This window comes from Cucurbita pepo, chromosome 10 (genome assembly GCF_057944985.1).
Source record: "Cucurbita pepo subsp. pepo isolate OVF chromosome 10, ASM5794498v1, whole genome shotgun sequence".
NCBI lineage: Eukaryota > Viridiplantae > Streptophyta > Magnoliopsida > Cucurbitales > Cucurbitaceae > Cucurbita > Cucurbita pepo.
In genome coordinates, this window is record NC_141807.1 from 965,762 (window position 1) to 981,549 (window position 15,788).

General features: G+C 36.6%; 3 protein-coding genes across 4 annotated transcripts; 1 reads left to right on the top strand and 2 right to left on the bottom strand.

Annotated features, from left to right (window-relative positions):
• Positions 1-1,626: 1,626 nt before the first annotated feature.
• LOC111803083 (uncharacterized) lies at positions 1,627-4,396 on the bottom strand. Its single transcript, XM_023687353.2, has 8 exons — positions 4,104-4,396; positions 3,415-3,452; positions 3,090-3,179; positions 2,892-2,972; positions 2,772-2,806; positions 2,540-2,625; positions 2,008-2,073; positions 1,627-1,908 (listed from the first exon to the last, which is right to left on the bottom strand). Exons 1-8 carry the CDS (start codon positions 4,168-4,170, stop codon positions 1,874-1,876), a joined length of 498 nt encoding a protein of 165 aa, XP_023543121.2. The 5' UTR covers positions 4,171-4,396; the 3' UTR covers positions 1,627-1,873.
• A 495-nt stretch (positions 4,397-4,891) lies between these two features.
• Positions 4,892-11,115, top strand: LOC111803246 (deneddylase). The gene is made up of 8 exons (XM_023687569.2): positions 4,892-5,438; positions 5,980-6,183; positions 6,334-6,822; positions 7,504-7,614; positions 7,794-7,982; positions 8,078-8,302; positions 10,408-10,528; positions 10,614-11,115. Exons 1-8 carry the CDS (start codon positions 5,010-5,012, stop codon positions 10,724-10,726), a joined length of 1,881 nt encoding a protein of 626 aa, XP_023543337.2. The 5' UTR covers positions 4,892-5,009; the 3' UTR covers positions 10,727-11,115.
• A 64-nt stretch (positions 11,116-11,179) lies between these two features.
• On the bottom strand, positions 11,180-15,071 carry LOC111803247 (transcription factor VOZ1-like). 2 transcript variants are annotated; one of them, XM_023687570.2, is made up of 5 exons: positions 14,718-15,071; positions 14,051-14,307; positions 13,712-13,861; positions 12,447-12,969; positions 11,180-12,326 (listed from the first exon to the last, which is right to left on the bottom strand). In XM_023687570.2, exons 2-5 carry the CDS (start codon positions 14,276-14,278, stop codon positions 11,776-11,778), a joined length of 1,452 nt encoding a protein of 483 aa, XP_023543338.1. In that variant the 5' UTR covers positions 14,279-14,307; positions 14,718-15,071; the 3' UTR covers positions 11,180-11,775. The 2 variants fall into 2 exon arrangements, with proteins under 2 accessions (XP_023543338.1, XP_086983587.1); XM_087127461.1 differs by having other exon boundaries at positions 14,051-14,346.
• Between the last annotated feature and the right edge of the window lie 717 nt (positions 15,072-15,788).

Genomic DNA, 15,788 nt, shown 5'->3' on the forward strand with positions numbered 1-15,788 from the left:
TTTGATCTTCTTCTTCCTCATCATCATCAAAGGCGACAGATGAGGATTGTTTGGGATTTTGGCAGTAGAACAGTCGAGCTGATTGGATTGTTCTTCCATTTTCTGCCACATTTTTGCTGCAAATTTGGAACCCTTTTTGCTGCAAGTTCCAGAGTGGGTTGTCTCAAGTCATGAGTAGGAAACAACTTGAACTTGGAGTGACTTACAAATGTATTCATCTGTGATGGTGAAGGCCACCAATTTTACCAACAAAAATCTGCACTTCTCACCCGGAGGGACATTTCTATTCTACCCTTTTGATTATTTTATATACTCTTTTACCACGTGCATTACACGTGATATTCAAGTTTGGATTAGAGAGCTCCCAAAGAGTTACCCAATTATTCACATTATTAATGTTTTTTTTTTTTTTTTTTTTTTTTCTAATTCATATGTTATGATTTATCAACTTATTTTAATTTGGTCAGATGTAAATATTAGATTTTTTAAAAATGGATTTTCAATTTTTTATGAAATTATTTTCAAATACGTTGACATTATATTAGCATTAGAATCTTCTACTGGTTAGGGGAATCAGGTAACCACTTATGAATATTATTTATTAGTTTTATAGTTATTGTTTAGTTTCTTTTCAAATTTGATATTTAATCAGGACATCGAATGTAGATGAAGCTTTACGAAATGTTTGATTTTGTTTTTAATATGATATTTAACTTTAAAAAAAAAAGAATAAATATAACAAAACTATATTTTATCTTAAAAAAAAACATATACTAAATATTTCAATTTTAGAATATTTGATTTTCTTTATATGTAGGTCAGTAGTGAATTTTTCTTAACAAGCTAATATCTAATTTAATTGGAGATAATTTTGTAAGCAATATTAAGTATTCGATTAATATTGAATTAATCCAACTAAGGGTGATATGATAAACACAAAATGGGTTTTTAGCGAAAAGAAAATTAACTATTTCTTATGATGATAATATTTAATATTTACTATGATATTGTTACCTAGAAAATTTTAACCTATTTAATTGATAATCTGTGAAATCTAGAATATTTAATATTCAAAGTTTCATTAGCATAAAATTAAGATGGATCAATTAATTTTTCTCGTAAAGAAAAAACAAGAAAACAAGAGTTGTTTTGAGAAGAAAAAGTAAGGTAAAGAAATTACCATGCCATTAAAACATCCCCATTTCTCCAATATGGGAAGGGATCCTTCCACAAAATAAACACCACATTCGAGATTTGCATCCTAGTGATGTAGTCCAAGTTTACTTTTCTTCTGTTTTTTTCACCTTCCTTATCGCGTGAAGAACCAGGAGGCATAAAAAATAGTGCCCAGCAATATATACATACATACATACATACATACATACATACATACATACATATATATATATATATATATATATATATATATATATATATATATATATATATATATATATATATATATATATATATCCTCCCAGAAATATAGACTACATTTATTCCTGATACGCTGATTCTATAAATTCAGCCATCCAATGTTGAATCTAATAATTCTCAGCAGTATTCTAGGCCAATATTTAAAGAAGAAAATGGAAACATATTCTAAATTGATAAGGTATAAAGGCGTAGAGAATAAAGGTTATAACCTAATATTAAAGTCATATTGAATCAAACCTCTTATGCCGTAGAGATATCAGAAGTATACTTGCGTAAATTATAAATGTAAAACGGCTTAATACTATGGTCACTTCTGTGCCAAAGAAGAGAACATTACTTGGTTGCTGACAATATTAGTCTAGGCAAACTAGAAAGTAAAATTGTAGAGATTACATATCTTTCGTCCCAGAGAAAAGAACTCGGAGGGTCCCGGAGCTCATTTGCGAGCTTCTGCTTTCTTCTGTTCTTTGGCTGAAAGTGAGGGGGAGAAAGTGGATATCAGTTTCAATGTTACAAGGAAAATGTTACTATAAGAACTATATAGTGATAGTGTTCTGTTGTATATATTACCAGCCTTTTCTTCTTCTCTTTTTTTAGCAGCTTCTGCCCTTTGTTGACGAATAAGAGACAAACGTTCTGCACAGCATATGATGAAATAAAATTTCAATATCAGACAAACCAATTATGACCTTATTTGAACAGAATCTGTTCTATAGGCTGTATAACTGTATTGTTGAGTTCTAAGACAGTGCAATGAAAGTAATGCCTTCAATTTTTTTTCACACCCTTCAGCAGCTACCATTAGTACACATGACAAAAGTTGTTCAGGACAGAGCATTGGCTCCCCATGATGTTATCGAACAAAGTGCATTTTGAACCAAATTTAAAAGATGTGAATGTGCAAGACGTGAATACAAAGCAAGTGCAACAGCAGGTGATCATTCTGAGCATTCCCATATGTTTTTCTCTTTTAACTCAGGAAAAGAATGAAAAGAAAATGCACATACGAATCTTGGATGACACATCGATAATAGAAAGGTTTCATCCTCAGAGCATAGAACACACACTTAAACCAGAGAATTGATCATCGAAAGAGGATTACCTAAATCTTTCCTAGCTTGTTCAGTTTTCCCTTGTTCTTGAAGCCTCATGTATCGCTCATGAGCCTTTTGTTTCTCTATCTCCTCTCTGGAAAAAGAATTAAAGAAAAGAAAAAAAACTATAAACTGTGTGCATACCTAAATCTATATACTGCGTTTCCAGAATAATAATCATAAAAATTAAGTAAATGCTAAATATTCGTTAAAACAAAGAAAATAGAGCTTTGTAACAACCTTTCACGCCTTGAAAGTTCAGTTGTTTTCCCAATCTGCAAAATGAAGTGAAATTACTCCTCCACTGTATAACAATGTTCAAATTGCAAAACCTTCCGTAAGGATGATTATTTAACTTACATCAATATCTCTAGCTTTCAAGGTTTTTGGCTTCACCAAGTTAGGATTTTCAATCTCAATAATACCTTGAGTGCCTTTCCTCTGGCAGAATTTAACAACATATTAAGTGACTTAGTCTCGCTCAGCTCAAACAAACAACAAAATATGTAGACAATCAGACTTGTAGATTAAAGAAAAAAAATGTGACTGAATACAAACTCTAGGTTTATCCTCATCATCAGTTTCACCTCCCGATTCTTGTTCGGATCCTTCCTCAGATTCTTCCTCCTCCTTGTGTTCAGCTTCTACCTATAATAATAAATTAAATACATCATGTGCAGAAAAATAAGTAAATAGAAAGAACAAGACCATGCAGTTGAAGAAGCAGAAGCAGAAGGAAAAGTTGCAACACATCAGAGTATTATCCATACCCAATTGACAAACCCAACTACCGGGCATTGTAATTATATGTTGTTGGTAGAGGGAACTAAGTGTGTGCGTGTCTTAAGATACAGAGAGAGAGAGAGAGAGAGAGAGAGAGAACCTGTTTGAACGTGCGTGGACGCGTGGAGGTTCCGGCAACTACAATTAATTTAGAAACTGAAGTTAGCAGTGCAATTTTCAGCCATCTTAAACTTTCTCAACAATGAAATCTTTAGTTAGTATGGCAGTTCTTCTAATGGTGAATCATAAGAACGGAAGAACTCTAATCACAAGCGTATTTACATAATGCGTTGTGATCAAGTTTTGGGTTTTGCTTTAAAAGATTAATTCTTCGACACCATCCATCTCTACCAACTTTTACTAGTTTTAAGAAGCAATTCCAAAGCAAAACGCGTTCACCACGCACAATAACCACGACGCTTCATTTAGGTTACAATCATTTCAGCATCCACATCAAAAAGTGAAACAATTTCCACAATCAACTAAGCCTAGATCTCACCACCAAACACCTCCTCATAGTCGGCGAAACTGATCTAAAATATAAAGAAGTAACATATAAAACAGCTAAAATCACTAATATATCCAGCATCATTCCAACTACTGGACTCTCCATGTCCACTACCATCTCATATCCTAACAAAACAACTCGAATTTATCACCTCAAATATATAAAATCAACACATTAGGCAATAAGACGATAGCAGTCGCAGAAAAAGATCTCGTGATCTTGACTTTCTCGATAATCGACCGAAGGTGGTTAAAAAGAAACGAGAGATAAATATTGCTTACGCATGTCTTCAGGGGTAGAGAATTGGCGCCGACCGGTGGGCTTGCTCTTGTACTTTCCTCTTCCCATCGTCAACGAAAAGCAGCAGGGAGAAGGTAGAAACGGACGAAGAAGCAGAAGAGAAGCAGAATCGACGTAGAATAGAAGTCCCCTCTTAGTTTTAGTTGTGGAAGACGAAGTTAGTGACTTCTCCGCCTTTCCGCCGAGAAGTGAATTTATAGTTGTGTTGGCTTATTTGTTCCCGTCCCGTTTACATCTCTCTGCGGTGCAAATCGCCAACCGGATTCCCAAACCCTACCCGAACCGCCACCCAATAATCACCTGCTTATCCTTTCCTTTATATCTTCACCCTCCATATTAATAATACATTTACCATTATAAATAAATAAAAGTAATTAATCAAAGCAGACAATATCCGTTAGCGGTGAGCTCGAGTTGTTACAAATTGTATAAGAACTAGATACTGAACGACGTGCCAGTGAAGACGCTGGACCCCAAAAGGGTGGATTGTAAGATCTCACATCGCTTGAAGCATTTTTTGTAAGAGTGTGAAAACTCGAGAATGAACGCTAGGGCATCAAAGGAGTGGACTGTAAGATTACACGTCGGTTGAAATATTACTTATAAGAGCGTGGAAACATTTTTTATAAGAGTGTGGAAACCATACGTTTTAAGATGAGACATACGGGGAAGTAATAATAATAATAAATATATAATCATATTAAATATAAACGGTATAGTTGATATTTGGTGCAGTTGTTACGGTATTTTGGGGAGGGTATATATGGAGAAATAACCCTCGAAAAAAGAATTTGGGAGGGAAAAAAATCTGGACATGGAACATCGCTTCTCCAGCAGCGAGACCATATTTAGAACTGTAAAGCGAAAGCCCTAGCACTCGCTCAGACATGGCCATGTCGCCAATGGCGTTGAGTTCGTCTTTTATCCAGCGCTCTCCTCTCCATTCCAATAGAACTCACCGACTGTCTGCTATGCCCTCAATTCATACTCCCAAAATTGTTCTGAAAAACTCAAGGCATTGCTTTTCTACAATCTCTTGCTCTGGTAGGAGGCCAATCCCGACGACGGAGGAAGAGGTTCTTCAAGCTGTGTTGGAGTCCGATGAGAAGATTCTTCCTTGCGTTCGGACGTACGAGAATGATTTGTCTCGGCTTACTCTAGTCGGAGGCGTCGATTTCCGGCAGTCTGTTACGGCAGCTGCGGCTGACGGCGGTGAAGCCGCCTCTGAGCACCTTGATTCTGGTATGTCTGCAATGGTTGTGGAGACTGTATTTCCGGGAACTTCAGACGAGCACAGCACGGTCTCGACCCGGCTGGTGTGTTATTTGCTAACCTGGCTGCGTAATTTGGTGCTCTATCTGCGAATTACAACTATGAATACTCATTGGCATCACTATAGTTTCCATATATTGGAATGAATTCGAGTCTTGACGTGAATGCGTTGCCCCCGAACGTTTGCACCTGGCACGTTAGTTTCAGGAGTCGCCACTTTTACTTGCATTTAAAAAAAAAAAAAAAAAACTTATTTTGATTTCCACCATCGAAACAATTAACTCCGTAATTGATGTATGTGATTGATATGGTAGCGTTCTCCATCTCTAGTTCTTTGCTATCTTTAATAGCTCCATGATTAATATGTCCATTTCAAGTATTGTTCGATGTTCGCTTACAATTATGTCGACTGTAGTATAATGTTCTCATATATGAAAATGTGAGTCCTGTTGTATAACACAACAACTTAACTATAATCTGTCACATGGTATCTGTTCCTCCCTCTTTCTATAATATCGTCAATTTGTTAGATAAAAATTAGACCTCTGATTGTACTTGTCGTTCTTAAGTTAACTGTTTTAACAGTTTTTACCTGCCAGAGAAGTCAAGGAAAAGGCTAGGAATCTCAAAAAGTCTCTCGCTCAAGATTTTAATTTGAGTACCTCGTCCAAAAATATACTTGCTATGACATTTAGACAAGTAGTATTGCAACAGCTCTGGAGCTTTGAACTGGTTATCTTTATACCTGGATCTGAAAGGAATATGGAAGATCTTGAAAATCCAAGAGAGGTTTGTCATTTCGCCTTATTTTCCTCTATTTTTCGTGTTTTTTGATTTTTTGTTTGTTTGAAAAATTGAAACATCACAGTAGCATGTCTATGCTGCAGGTTTCGCATGATACTGATAGGTTCAGTTCTCTTATGCATTTCATATCGGCAGGTTCCAATGTCTTTCACTCTCAGTTCATCCGAGGAACGAGCCATCTCTGTACTTGCAGAAGCTGTTTGCATGTGCGCTCTTCGAAATACAGAAGGAAAATTTGTCAATGGTACAGCAAGTGGAACTTCAACTAGATTTTTTGATTGGTTCCGGAAGTCCACAATTGTTGCATCAAAGGATTCTTCAGTTATTATCTACAAGTTATTGGACAACGAGGTAGCTGATGCCAAAAGTTTATTACAAAAGTTTAATTCAAATAAGGAGAGCTGGAAACGTAGGAATTTCCAATCGAAGAACTATTGGTGGATGCCTTCTGAACTCTCTGAACTAGAAAAAATTGGTGGGGCTGAATTCAGTGCATGGGCTAGCGAGTATGTACCTTCTTACAGGCTACAAATTGATGCTCGTCAGTTCAATGGTTTAAAATTTGGAGGCTGGAGAGAATCTGCTGAGAATAGGTGGGAAGTCCTTTTGACCCACTCCCAAATGGTATTTTGATCTTTCCTTCTCAGCCGTTATCTTTCTGTATTATCTTAATGTGTCCAGTGATGGTATTTTCACTATTTAGCCTAGTTCAAGAGCTACCTTCTTGGAGTGCACCTTTCGCCGAGGGCAATAGTTATGTTATCATAAATATGTGTTAGACACACTCTTATGTCTCTACTTACTTATCAATCCAAACACAAGATATGGACACGAGAGTACATCTTTATAGATTCAGGCATGGCGAGTACTGAACAAAATATTATCTTTATATATTTTGCACATTAACAATCTCAGATTTAATAATTTGTGTGGTGTATAGAATTAAGGATACAAACTTGTATTCACATCTATTCAATTTCAGGAGAAATTAAATATTAATGTATATAACTTCAAGAATGTAATATTTTTGAACTACGTCTTTAAATTTTATCCAGTAAAATTTAACATTATCATTATTATTTTAGTTTCTGCATGTTCTTGTGCTTTTGTTCATGCATATCTCAGTTCCTTGATTTAAATATTCTTCCATGTTAGTGTTGCATGTCTTCAATATGTTCGTATTGAATCCAAGATATATTACATAGGAATCAATCTAACACTTTAAGGTACGTTAGACATGCAGACACTGTTTATAACAGTGTTCATACTTCTTATTCTAAGACTATCTGACCATTCGTTATGCAGGTAGGATTGGCGAACATATTAGACATTTTCTATGAAGATGTATATTCTCTGCCTGATAAACAACTGCAATGTGGTGCAATCGTGCATTCTGCTAACTTGTTAAACAAAAAGGTATCTGCTTGTATGTACACACACATATGTAATTATAAATGTATGTGCATTGTGCCTACTTGTGTGTATGTATTTGATTGTTTATTGGTTTCTTTGCAAACCATAAGGAAAGTTGTTTTCTTCTTTCTTCTGGGAACAAAAGTTGTTTGCTATTGAAGTATATGCTCCACATGTTGCAGAGAAACTATTCCTCCTGGGGGTTTCTATCCAAGACTTTAGCTGGTGGAATTTTTTTTGTTACTATTATTGCTGTTGGTCAATATTTTTTGCCTCGCGTTCATGTGTCTGGGAGGTATAATGTAGAACAGCCGGTTTCATCACTTTATGGAGTTAGCTCTGTGAAAAATCAGGCTATAGAAGCAGAAAAGGTATTCACCAGACTTCCCCTTTATTTTCCATTTTCTGACATGATCCATATTTTTATTGAGATGTAAAGTTTAATATATGAACCTTTTATTGACAGTTGGAAGAATACTGCATCTCAGTTGTAAATATTATAAAAGATGCCTTCGGTTGGCATGGTGATGTACACACAGATAAGAGAGTTGGTGCGTGGATTGGGGAAGCTCCTGATTACTTGAGGGTGGTTGAATCTGATACAGGTAGTGAAGATACTCCATCTGGTACGATAGAACAAGATAATGTTGATGGAGTGAAATCTTCTGCTCAGGACATAGCTAGTTATCAGGTGATCTGAATTTTTATTTGTTTATTGCATTGTTTCACGTTTTGTTAAAAAGTGTGCAAAGACCTGAGCATTGTCTGCTCAAATGCAAGTAGTGAAACTTAAGCATGCCGATAAAACTTTCTTTCATCTCCTGGTAAGCGGTGTGGTAAACTGAATTTTGAAATATATTATTTCTGCAACGGGGTGTTTTTTATCCTCAGAAAAACGAATCGTTAAGGTCAAATTAGATTTTCTCTGAAGTTATATAAACTTGGCTGAGAGATTAAGGATCCTAGAGAAATTGAAACAAAGGAGAAGGAACTCCCACACTTCCTACTTCAAATAAGAACACAAGAAGACTAGATGACTTTGGGTTTCATCTGCATTTCTACTCAGCAGACTTCAGCTCTATTAAGGTATTCATGAGAAACCAATTAACCGAAATATTTCACCTTTTTGAATTTTGATCCTTCTAACTTTCCATATTAATAGTGCTGAAATTTAGCTAACATAGATTTTTGGTATCCACGACCCTTGAAAACAGGGTCTTCACAGAGAGTTCACCTAATGATTCAAGTGTTCACCTCCTTTTATCTTCACCATTTGTAGGGCCGAATCCATTCAGCAACTACAAGAAATTGCGGAAGTCACGAAGTTTCACTAAATTCAAACTTCTTCGGGATAATATTTTCCAGGACTTGGTTTCCTCTTCCAAGCCTCGCTGAATCCCCTGTGAGGTTGTGACAGCTAAAGCAAGAAATTTCTGCATCTGTGCTTGCTCAACCTGCCATCCGCCCTTCCAAAGCCGGTTTATTACCATATTCTAGTCTCGTGATATCATACCCTGGGATTTAAAATATTTACGTCAAGGACTGTAGCAGCCTCCCCTTTTTAGTTCTCCTGTAAACTACCCTTATCTCTCTTTTCCATCAGAAACACAATGATCCTATGTCAAAGTTCATTAGGTTAGCCGTGAATTTTTCATATCACTTTGCCATCAGCGCTAGGTTTCTCTGTCAAATTACCAGTACAGAAACCACACTGGATCAAAGGGACAAAACTAGTGTTCAAGCTGATCAGACAGCCAACTATTCCAATCATCTCATGACCCTATACAATCTCTCGTTCTATACAAATCGTACATTCTTCTTCCAAAATGGTGCCAACTGCAACCCCCTTTTATGGACACATTCCTTCTATTTTCCAGTTTTCTCTTTCTGCCAGCTTCCAAGACTGAGTTTTTCAGCCATGCTTATCCTGTCAAAATAGAATTGTGTGATTTGCAAGGTGTGATGGACATTATCTTTATCAATCCTAGAGCCTTCTTTTTAACCCGCCTAGCCATATGATAGAGCATTTTACTTTGCATGTTTCTCAGTAGGATTAATAAGGAGGGAAAAGTGTACCGCTTGGCTTAAACTTCTCCAGACTTCAAGGTAAAAAAATATGAATCTAGATTTTCCGTTAAGAAGGATCAACAATCTTGGGTCTAAAATCTAAATGCATCTCTATCTTCAGTTTAACTGATTGGAACGAAAGATCTCTCTATAAAAGGGACTTTCATTCTACGGGAGTTGTAAGCTTTCTCCAGATCAAATTTGAAAATCCTACCACTTTCCTTCCTCATCCTTTCCACAACTACCTCATTATCTATCTCAATGGATTCCATTATTTGTGTTCCTCCAGTCAGTGCCATCTAGCTTGCAGAAACCGTAGATCAATTTTTTAAAAAAAATACATGCAACAAGGCCTTATCTTCTTTCATCAAGTTAATTGGTCTGAAGTTTAAACCTTAATGGTCTTTTTGTGATAATAACTTATTTCTTTTTGACATGCCAAATTATATTTTCTCTTAGGCAAGTATAAAGTGTCCATTCCTTAAATATTTGTGAAACTGCTCCACAAAATTTTGGTTTGAAGATGTTTCAAGCTTTGATAAGGCTTTCAGCACCTTTGCCTGCAATATTGGTTAGTCTTAAATAGAATACTTCTCGAAGTCCAAGACTCTGCATAAGGCATGCTCAATATCAAAAGTTCTCTTACTAGAGTAAATTGACTATTAAGTACCTTTTGTTTACTTATTGGTTATATATGTTGTGCTTGCTCACCTGCTCGTAAAAACTTAGGTGGTCTTGTCGACTGAAGGAAAGATTGTAGGATTCCAACCAACCAGTCGGGTTGCTGTTAACTATTGGGCTGCAAATCCTTTAGCAAAGCAATTATATGGTGGGAGGAACTTGTCCCCGGGTAAGCTAAATTCTTCTTGCGTGTAAATTCTCTCTCTAATAAATTGTCCTCAACTTGTGCATTTATCTTTCTGTGTATCAAGCAGGCCTTTTTGAATCTGGGTTAAGGATCAGACGCCCGAATGAGGTGATTGTGATAGAGTTGCTTATGTCGGTGAAAACTGATGCTTACTTTGCTTTGGCAAGGCCCACATATTAGTCAATACCCCGAGTTCGCAGGCAGCAGTATTGATTTGCAGAAACGCCATTCTCAACATAAAATTTGGATATTCAGATACTAATGCCGCTTCTGGATAATCTTACAGGCTTTCAGCCCCTCCTAAAGAAGTTGCCATCCCATGCATGCATTTCGCTCAGATCTCCTCAATGTCGTCAATATAGATAGTCATTCAGATAGCTTAGGAAATTTTGTATTAATGTTGTCCAGATTAGTTTTCCTGTTTAATAAATACAGAGGCTACAAGCAACTGTATGTATTACTGTGACACAACTCATGTAAGACAGACAATTGGGTCCAGAGAAGCATGAGACATCTGCTAAAGATAGATTTTAGCCTATTTGCAAATGAAACCTACAAATACCCCCCTCCCTTGTTCTTCAACATTTTTTAATATTCAGCCCACTTGCATTAAGAATATCAAAGACAGGACAATAGAGAAGGATGCAACAGGAAATGATGCATTAAATCTACATTTCTGATAATGGTTAACAAGGTTGTAACCTTCGAGCCATATACAAATTTCAATATCTTGAGAGATGACTGAAAAGATTACTCAAGATGTGTATGTTGACAATTGACATCAAATAAAATGTAAACTAGTATCATCCGCATACATAACATAGTGTAGGCGGATTACATTTACTCGAAATCCAGAGGACCTAAACCATTATTGGAGTTTGTATCACCAGCGGAAACAAATATGTATATCACTACTAGTCTTCTGCGGAGTTACAGTGACTAAGAATATTCCAGTTGCAAATTGTAACCCAAAATATCAGGGAAACAACCTGCCTTACCGTTTCCAGAAGTTACAAGCTCCATCATGAGGGTGTATCTGTTGCAGCTACCATGACATGAGTATCAGATGGTATACCACGAGACAAGAAAAAAAGAAAAAAAAAGTTATTTATGTTCTTCGAGGCCAAAAAGAAAAACCGAATTCTGGAAGAATAAACCGTAAACTCGATTCCATCATATTCCGATTGAAACCATCAGCCTGCAATTCATTCAACAGCAGAGCTTCATAACTATGTAAGGTAATATTCGCTCAAATTCTCCACCAGGTAATCATATTGTGCATGAAGCATATAGTCATATGTTCCATTGGGTGGCATGACTCTATTCGCTGAGGGGTAAACATTTCCAATACCAACTTTTGTGTTAATTCTGGTCCTCCCCTTCACAAGGCGTTTATTATCAGGAAATTCAGCAGTCAGTCTCCCCATTTGCCTCTGTAAATCAGTAACTGAATCGTTGGTTACCTTTGCCTTGGAACCTTTTTTCCCATCGACAAGTTTCAGCTCCAATCGATACAAAGCACAGGCGTCGTACTTATTAATTTCATATTCATAAAGATGCCACTCAAAGTGGTTCAGTGGCTGAGGATCCATATAATAAGATCTCTTCAGTCCTCCAAACTCATTCATCACTTGCTTTCTTGATTCATGCCAACCACGTCCACTGTAATCAGGCAAAGACCTCTGCTTTCTATTCCCACTCTCAAATGCTCTACGAGGCTTATCAAAGAATAGCCACTCCCTAATCATCTCACCCTCCAGTATTGACAGATCAAAAAGCTCTGCAATATAAGAAAGAGATGTTGGGTAAATGTAGTTCAACGAAGCATATTTAACAATTCAATACAACCAATTTCAACTATGTTATAGTACGTGCATTTCATATCAATGCAAGAACTTACCAGGAGCATTCCATGGGGATTTTGCCGTGGCAGCTCCCTCACATTCAGGGATACCAACATCTTTCCCTTGTGCCTTTGCCCTAAGAGCAGCAAAAAGCAAACCATCCTTCAGACCAATGCCACCAGGTCGTAACACCGGACCCATTCCAGGAGGGCCTTCATTCAATGCTAAGGCAGTATGAAAACTGCTACAGTAGTCCCCACACCAATCCATCCCTTGGGCAGGTCGTGGGCAATCCCAAAGCGCACATTTTGGGCCTAAAAAAGCAGCAGGTGGAGGGCAAATGCTGGGACAGTAGCCAGAAACATGAGGAATTGCACCCTCTCCACACAAACCTCTAGCATTAAGGATAGTGTAAAAGTTGTGCTCAATGCCTTGCTGTAAATCAAACGGATGACACTCCGAATGTGTAGGTCCTTCCATGTTATTCATAACCATACCATGAACTCCTGATGGGGAGTTCTTGCATTGATCAACTAGAGGGAAGCTTGGTTCTTGGTGTATACGATTCACATTAAATCCCTGAAGTAGGTTAATAGTGATACTAAGAACCTATAATAACAAGCATGAAAGGCAGCAGATTTTCAAACACGTACTTTCTTTCAATAAAAGCACAAAAAATTAAAATAGAAGGGAAGGAACCAACTTCCCCAACAAAATTTATATTCATGCAACTTTTAGAGTTTAAACACATTGCATGGTCAAAGTCCAGGTCATGGGGCAAGAGATAGAAAATCCCATAAAGGCATGTATCAATAACTCCATGCTTGTATCCCAATGTTCATCTGTGTTAGAGAAAGGGATGGTCAGGAAAACATGGTGCTGGAAGCAAAATTTGTAATTTCACCAACTATCATAGTTGACATGCATGGCGCGACTGCATAAAAAGGGTCTAGATGCATATCAAGTTCATTTCTTTGCTATGATTCCCATATCCAATCTAATAGGGCGTCAAGAATTGATCGTGGCCAAGAGCCACGTTGCAAAACAGGCAATAACTATTTTTTCCTAGTAAATACAATTGGATAATTCATTTTCAAATCTAAAATTGCTGTTTGCAGTTATGTTTTGCAAAAGCCGGAATCAAGACAAAAATAGCATGAAAAGTTCTAAACAATTGGACCTTTCATCTTTGGTTTAAACATACTCCATCACATCCAACAGCTATCAAGGGCCACAGTAATAAAGAAAAACGGAAACGACAAACTGAGACACAAACGATGTAAAATCTATCCGTAAAATGAACATTAAAAAAAAATCCCACCTCCTGATGTGCCATAGCATCTCCAACCTGCAAATTTTGTTCATTAGGTTCAGGCTTAGGAGCAGCTAATGGACTAGACGCATCATCATCCTCCTCACAAAGTTGTAACAATCGACAAATGTCCGATGAAAATGACCCAAAACTTCCACCCTAAGTCAAACATACATTAAAATAATCATTATCCAAAAATGCATGCCTTCTCATTGAAGTATTTATGATTCACCACTTAAATTCAATTAGGCTAGCTTTCATCATCAATACCACATACTTAAATTATGCAGATTATCATATTTCTCTTCATCTTAAGCACTGAAAAGGAATTCAATATACTACGCTAACTTGTTGCAAAGAGGATGCTGGAGAGGGCTCGTTCAGCTCAGATTTCCACTCACGAAGCATCTGATGGACTTGTTCCTCAAGAACTGACACATCAACCGTGCGGCTCTCCTTCCTTGCATACTGCAAATCTACAAATATGTTTTGCAGATCATCGACCCGGTTCTTTGCCTTATCCTTAAATAGCTTGTGGGAAGCCGACTTGCAACTGGTCTTCGAATGTTTTCCCATTGCAGAACTCTTAACTTTTCTTCAAGACCCTACGAGGTTCAGCCAAACAAGTGCATTTTAGGTAACATCTGTGGAAAATCATCCATTAATTTCAGCAGAGAGGCAGCAAAAAACCAACTGAGGTATACTGATGCTCAGAAATTCATCAAAGGAGAAGCGATATTAACCGGAAGAACTAATTAAAAAAAATCGATTATAGACAAACCCATTGAAAAAAATACAAAACCCCAAAATTCTTTTGAAGCAAGTTCGATTCAACACTAGTCCGAGCAGTGGTCAATTTCAGAAATAATCGAAATCAAGCCGATCCACGAGTATGAGCATGAAGGAACCAAATTTCAGAAATAATGGACACGAAAGAAAAGAAAAAAAAACTGGAAGAAGCGAAGAAAGCAAATTCCACATCAGATCAAAACCCATAGAGCAGACATAAAATTACCGGGGAAGTGGCAGCAGAGTTGGGAGCAGGTGAAGTCGCAAGCCCTAGTTATGAACAGGGCTTCAAGCTGCCACAACAATATGGAGCAAGAAAGTGCAGAGACACCGGGTGGAAGAAGAGAAAAGAGAGAAGAACAAATGGAAGTGAAATATTCGCGTCGAAGGGAGTGATCGAAAAGCAGATGCTGTTCACTCCAATACCTTGGAAGCCCCAATTTTGTTCACTCTAAAATCTCATTTTGTAGGCGCAGAGAAGAGAGAGAAGTAGAGATAGAGAGAGAAAGAGAGTTACAGTTACAGATGATTTTTGCTTTTGAGAACTCTGTAACCATTTCGTCTTCCCTCCACTTTCATTCCCACCGTCTCATATATATATATTATTCACTTTTTATTATTATTGTTCTTTTTACTCTTTTACTCGCTGTAAAATCCACCTTTTTACTATTTATTTTCTCAAAAATTAATTTCTCCAAATTTTCCCTATTTCTTTCATCTTTTTATACACATTTAAGATTTAACTAATTAAAAAATAATAGTAATTAACGATTAATCCCAACAATTAATTTAAAATTAAAAGACAACAGACAATATATGATTTTACATTATGCTATTATTAAAAAACGTGATTAATTTTTTATTTTTGTCCATGGGTTTCAGTGAAAAAATCATTATTGAAATAAGAAAAGAAAAAAAAAAAAAAAAAAAAAAAAGAACCAATGAATGCTTTGCTTAGGAAAACAAGGCATGGAAAGGAAAAGCTAGAAAAAGGGTAAAACTTTTCAAAAGCAAACCAAAAAAAAAAAAAAATAATAAATAAATAAAGATTAAATATGAGAATAAAAGAATAAAGGAAATTTCCACTATCCATCTCCTAGATTCCCACCAACTCTATCTCCTCTTCAACATAGTTCTCCTTTCAGAACAGAGAGATACCCAATCGAGCTCGGGAGAGTAATGATCCACATGGTTGTGTGTGTTATAATCATCACTTTTTCTGAGGAATAATAAGCTATGGACTATAATAATTTCATAAATTCAGCTCACTGACATCTCATAATACTCATCAAAGTCT

Bases quoted from the DNA above. Each gene is read 5' to 3' on its own strand.
- LOC111803246 (XM_023687569.2), top strand. From the start codon at position 5,010: ATGGCCATGTCGCCAATGGCGTTGAGTTCGTCTTTTATCCAGCGCTCT. The intron at 6,823-7,503 runs GTATTTTGATCT...TTCGTTATGCAG, and splicing joins TTTTGACCCACTCCCAAATG to GTAGGATTGGCGAACATATT. The intron at 7,615-7,793 runs GTATCTGCTTGT...CACATGTTGCAG, and splicing joins CTAACTTGTTAAACAAAAAG to AGAAACTATTCCTCCTGGGG.
- LOC111803083 (XM_023687353.2), bottom strand. From the start codon at position 4,170: ATGGGAAGAGGAAAGTACAAGAGCAAGCCCACCGGTCGGCGCCAATTC. The intron at 3,453-4,103 runs GTAAGCAATATT...AATTAATTGTAG, and splicing joins CTCTACCCCTGAAGACATGC to TTGCCGGAACCTCCACGCGT. The intron at 2,973-3,089 runs GTTTGTATTCAG...AAATTCTGCCAG, and splicing joins ATGATGAGGATAAACCTAGA to AGGAAAGGCACTCAAGGTAT.
- LOC111803247 (XM_023687570.2), bottom strand. From the start codon at position 14,278: ATGGGAAAACATTCGAAGACCAGTTGCAAGTCGGCTTCCCACAAGCTA. The intron at 12,970-13,711 runs GTGGGATTTTTT...AACCTACTTCAG, and splicing joins ATGCTATGGCACATCAGGAG to GGATTTAATGTGAATCGTAT. The intron at 12,327-12,446 runs GTAAGTTCTTGC...CTTATATTGCAG, and splicing joins ATCCCCATGGAATGCTCCTG to AGCTTTTTGATCTGTCAATA.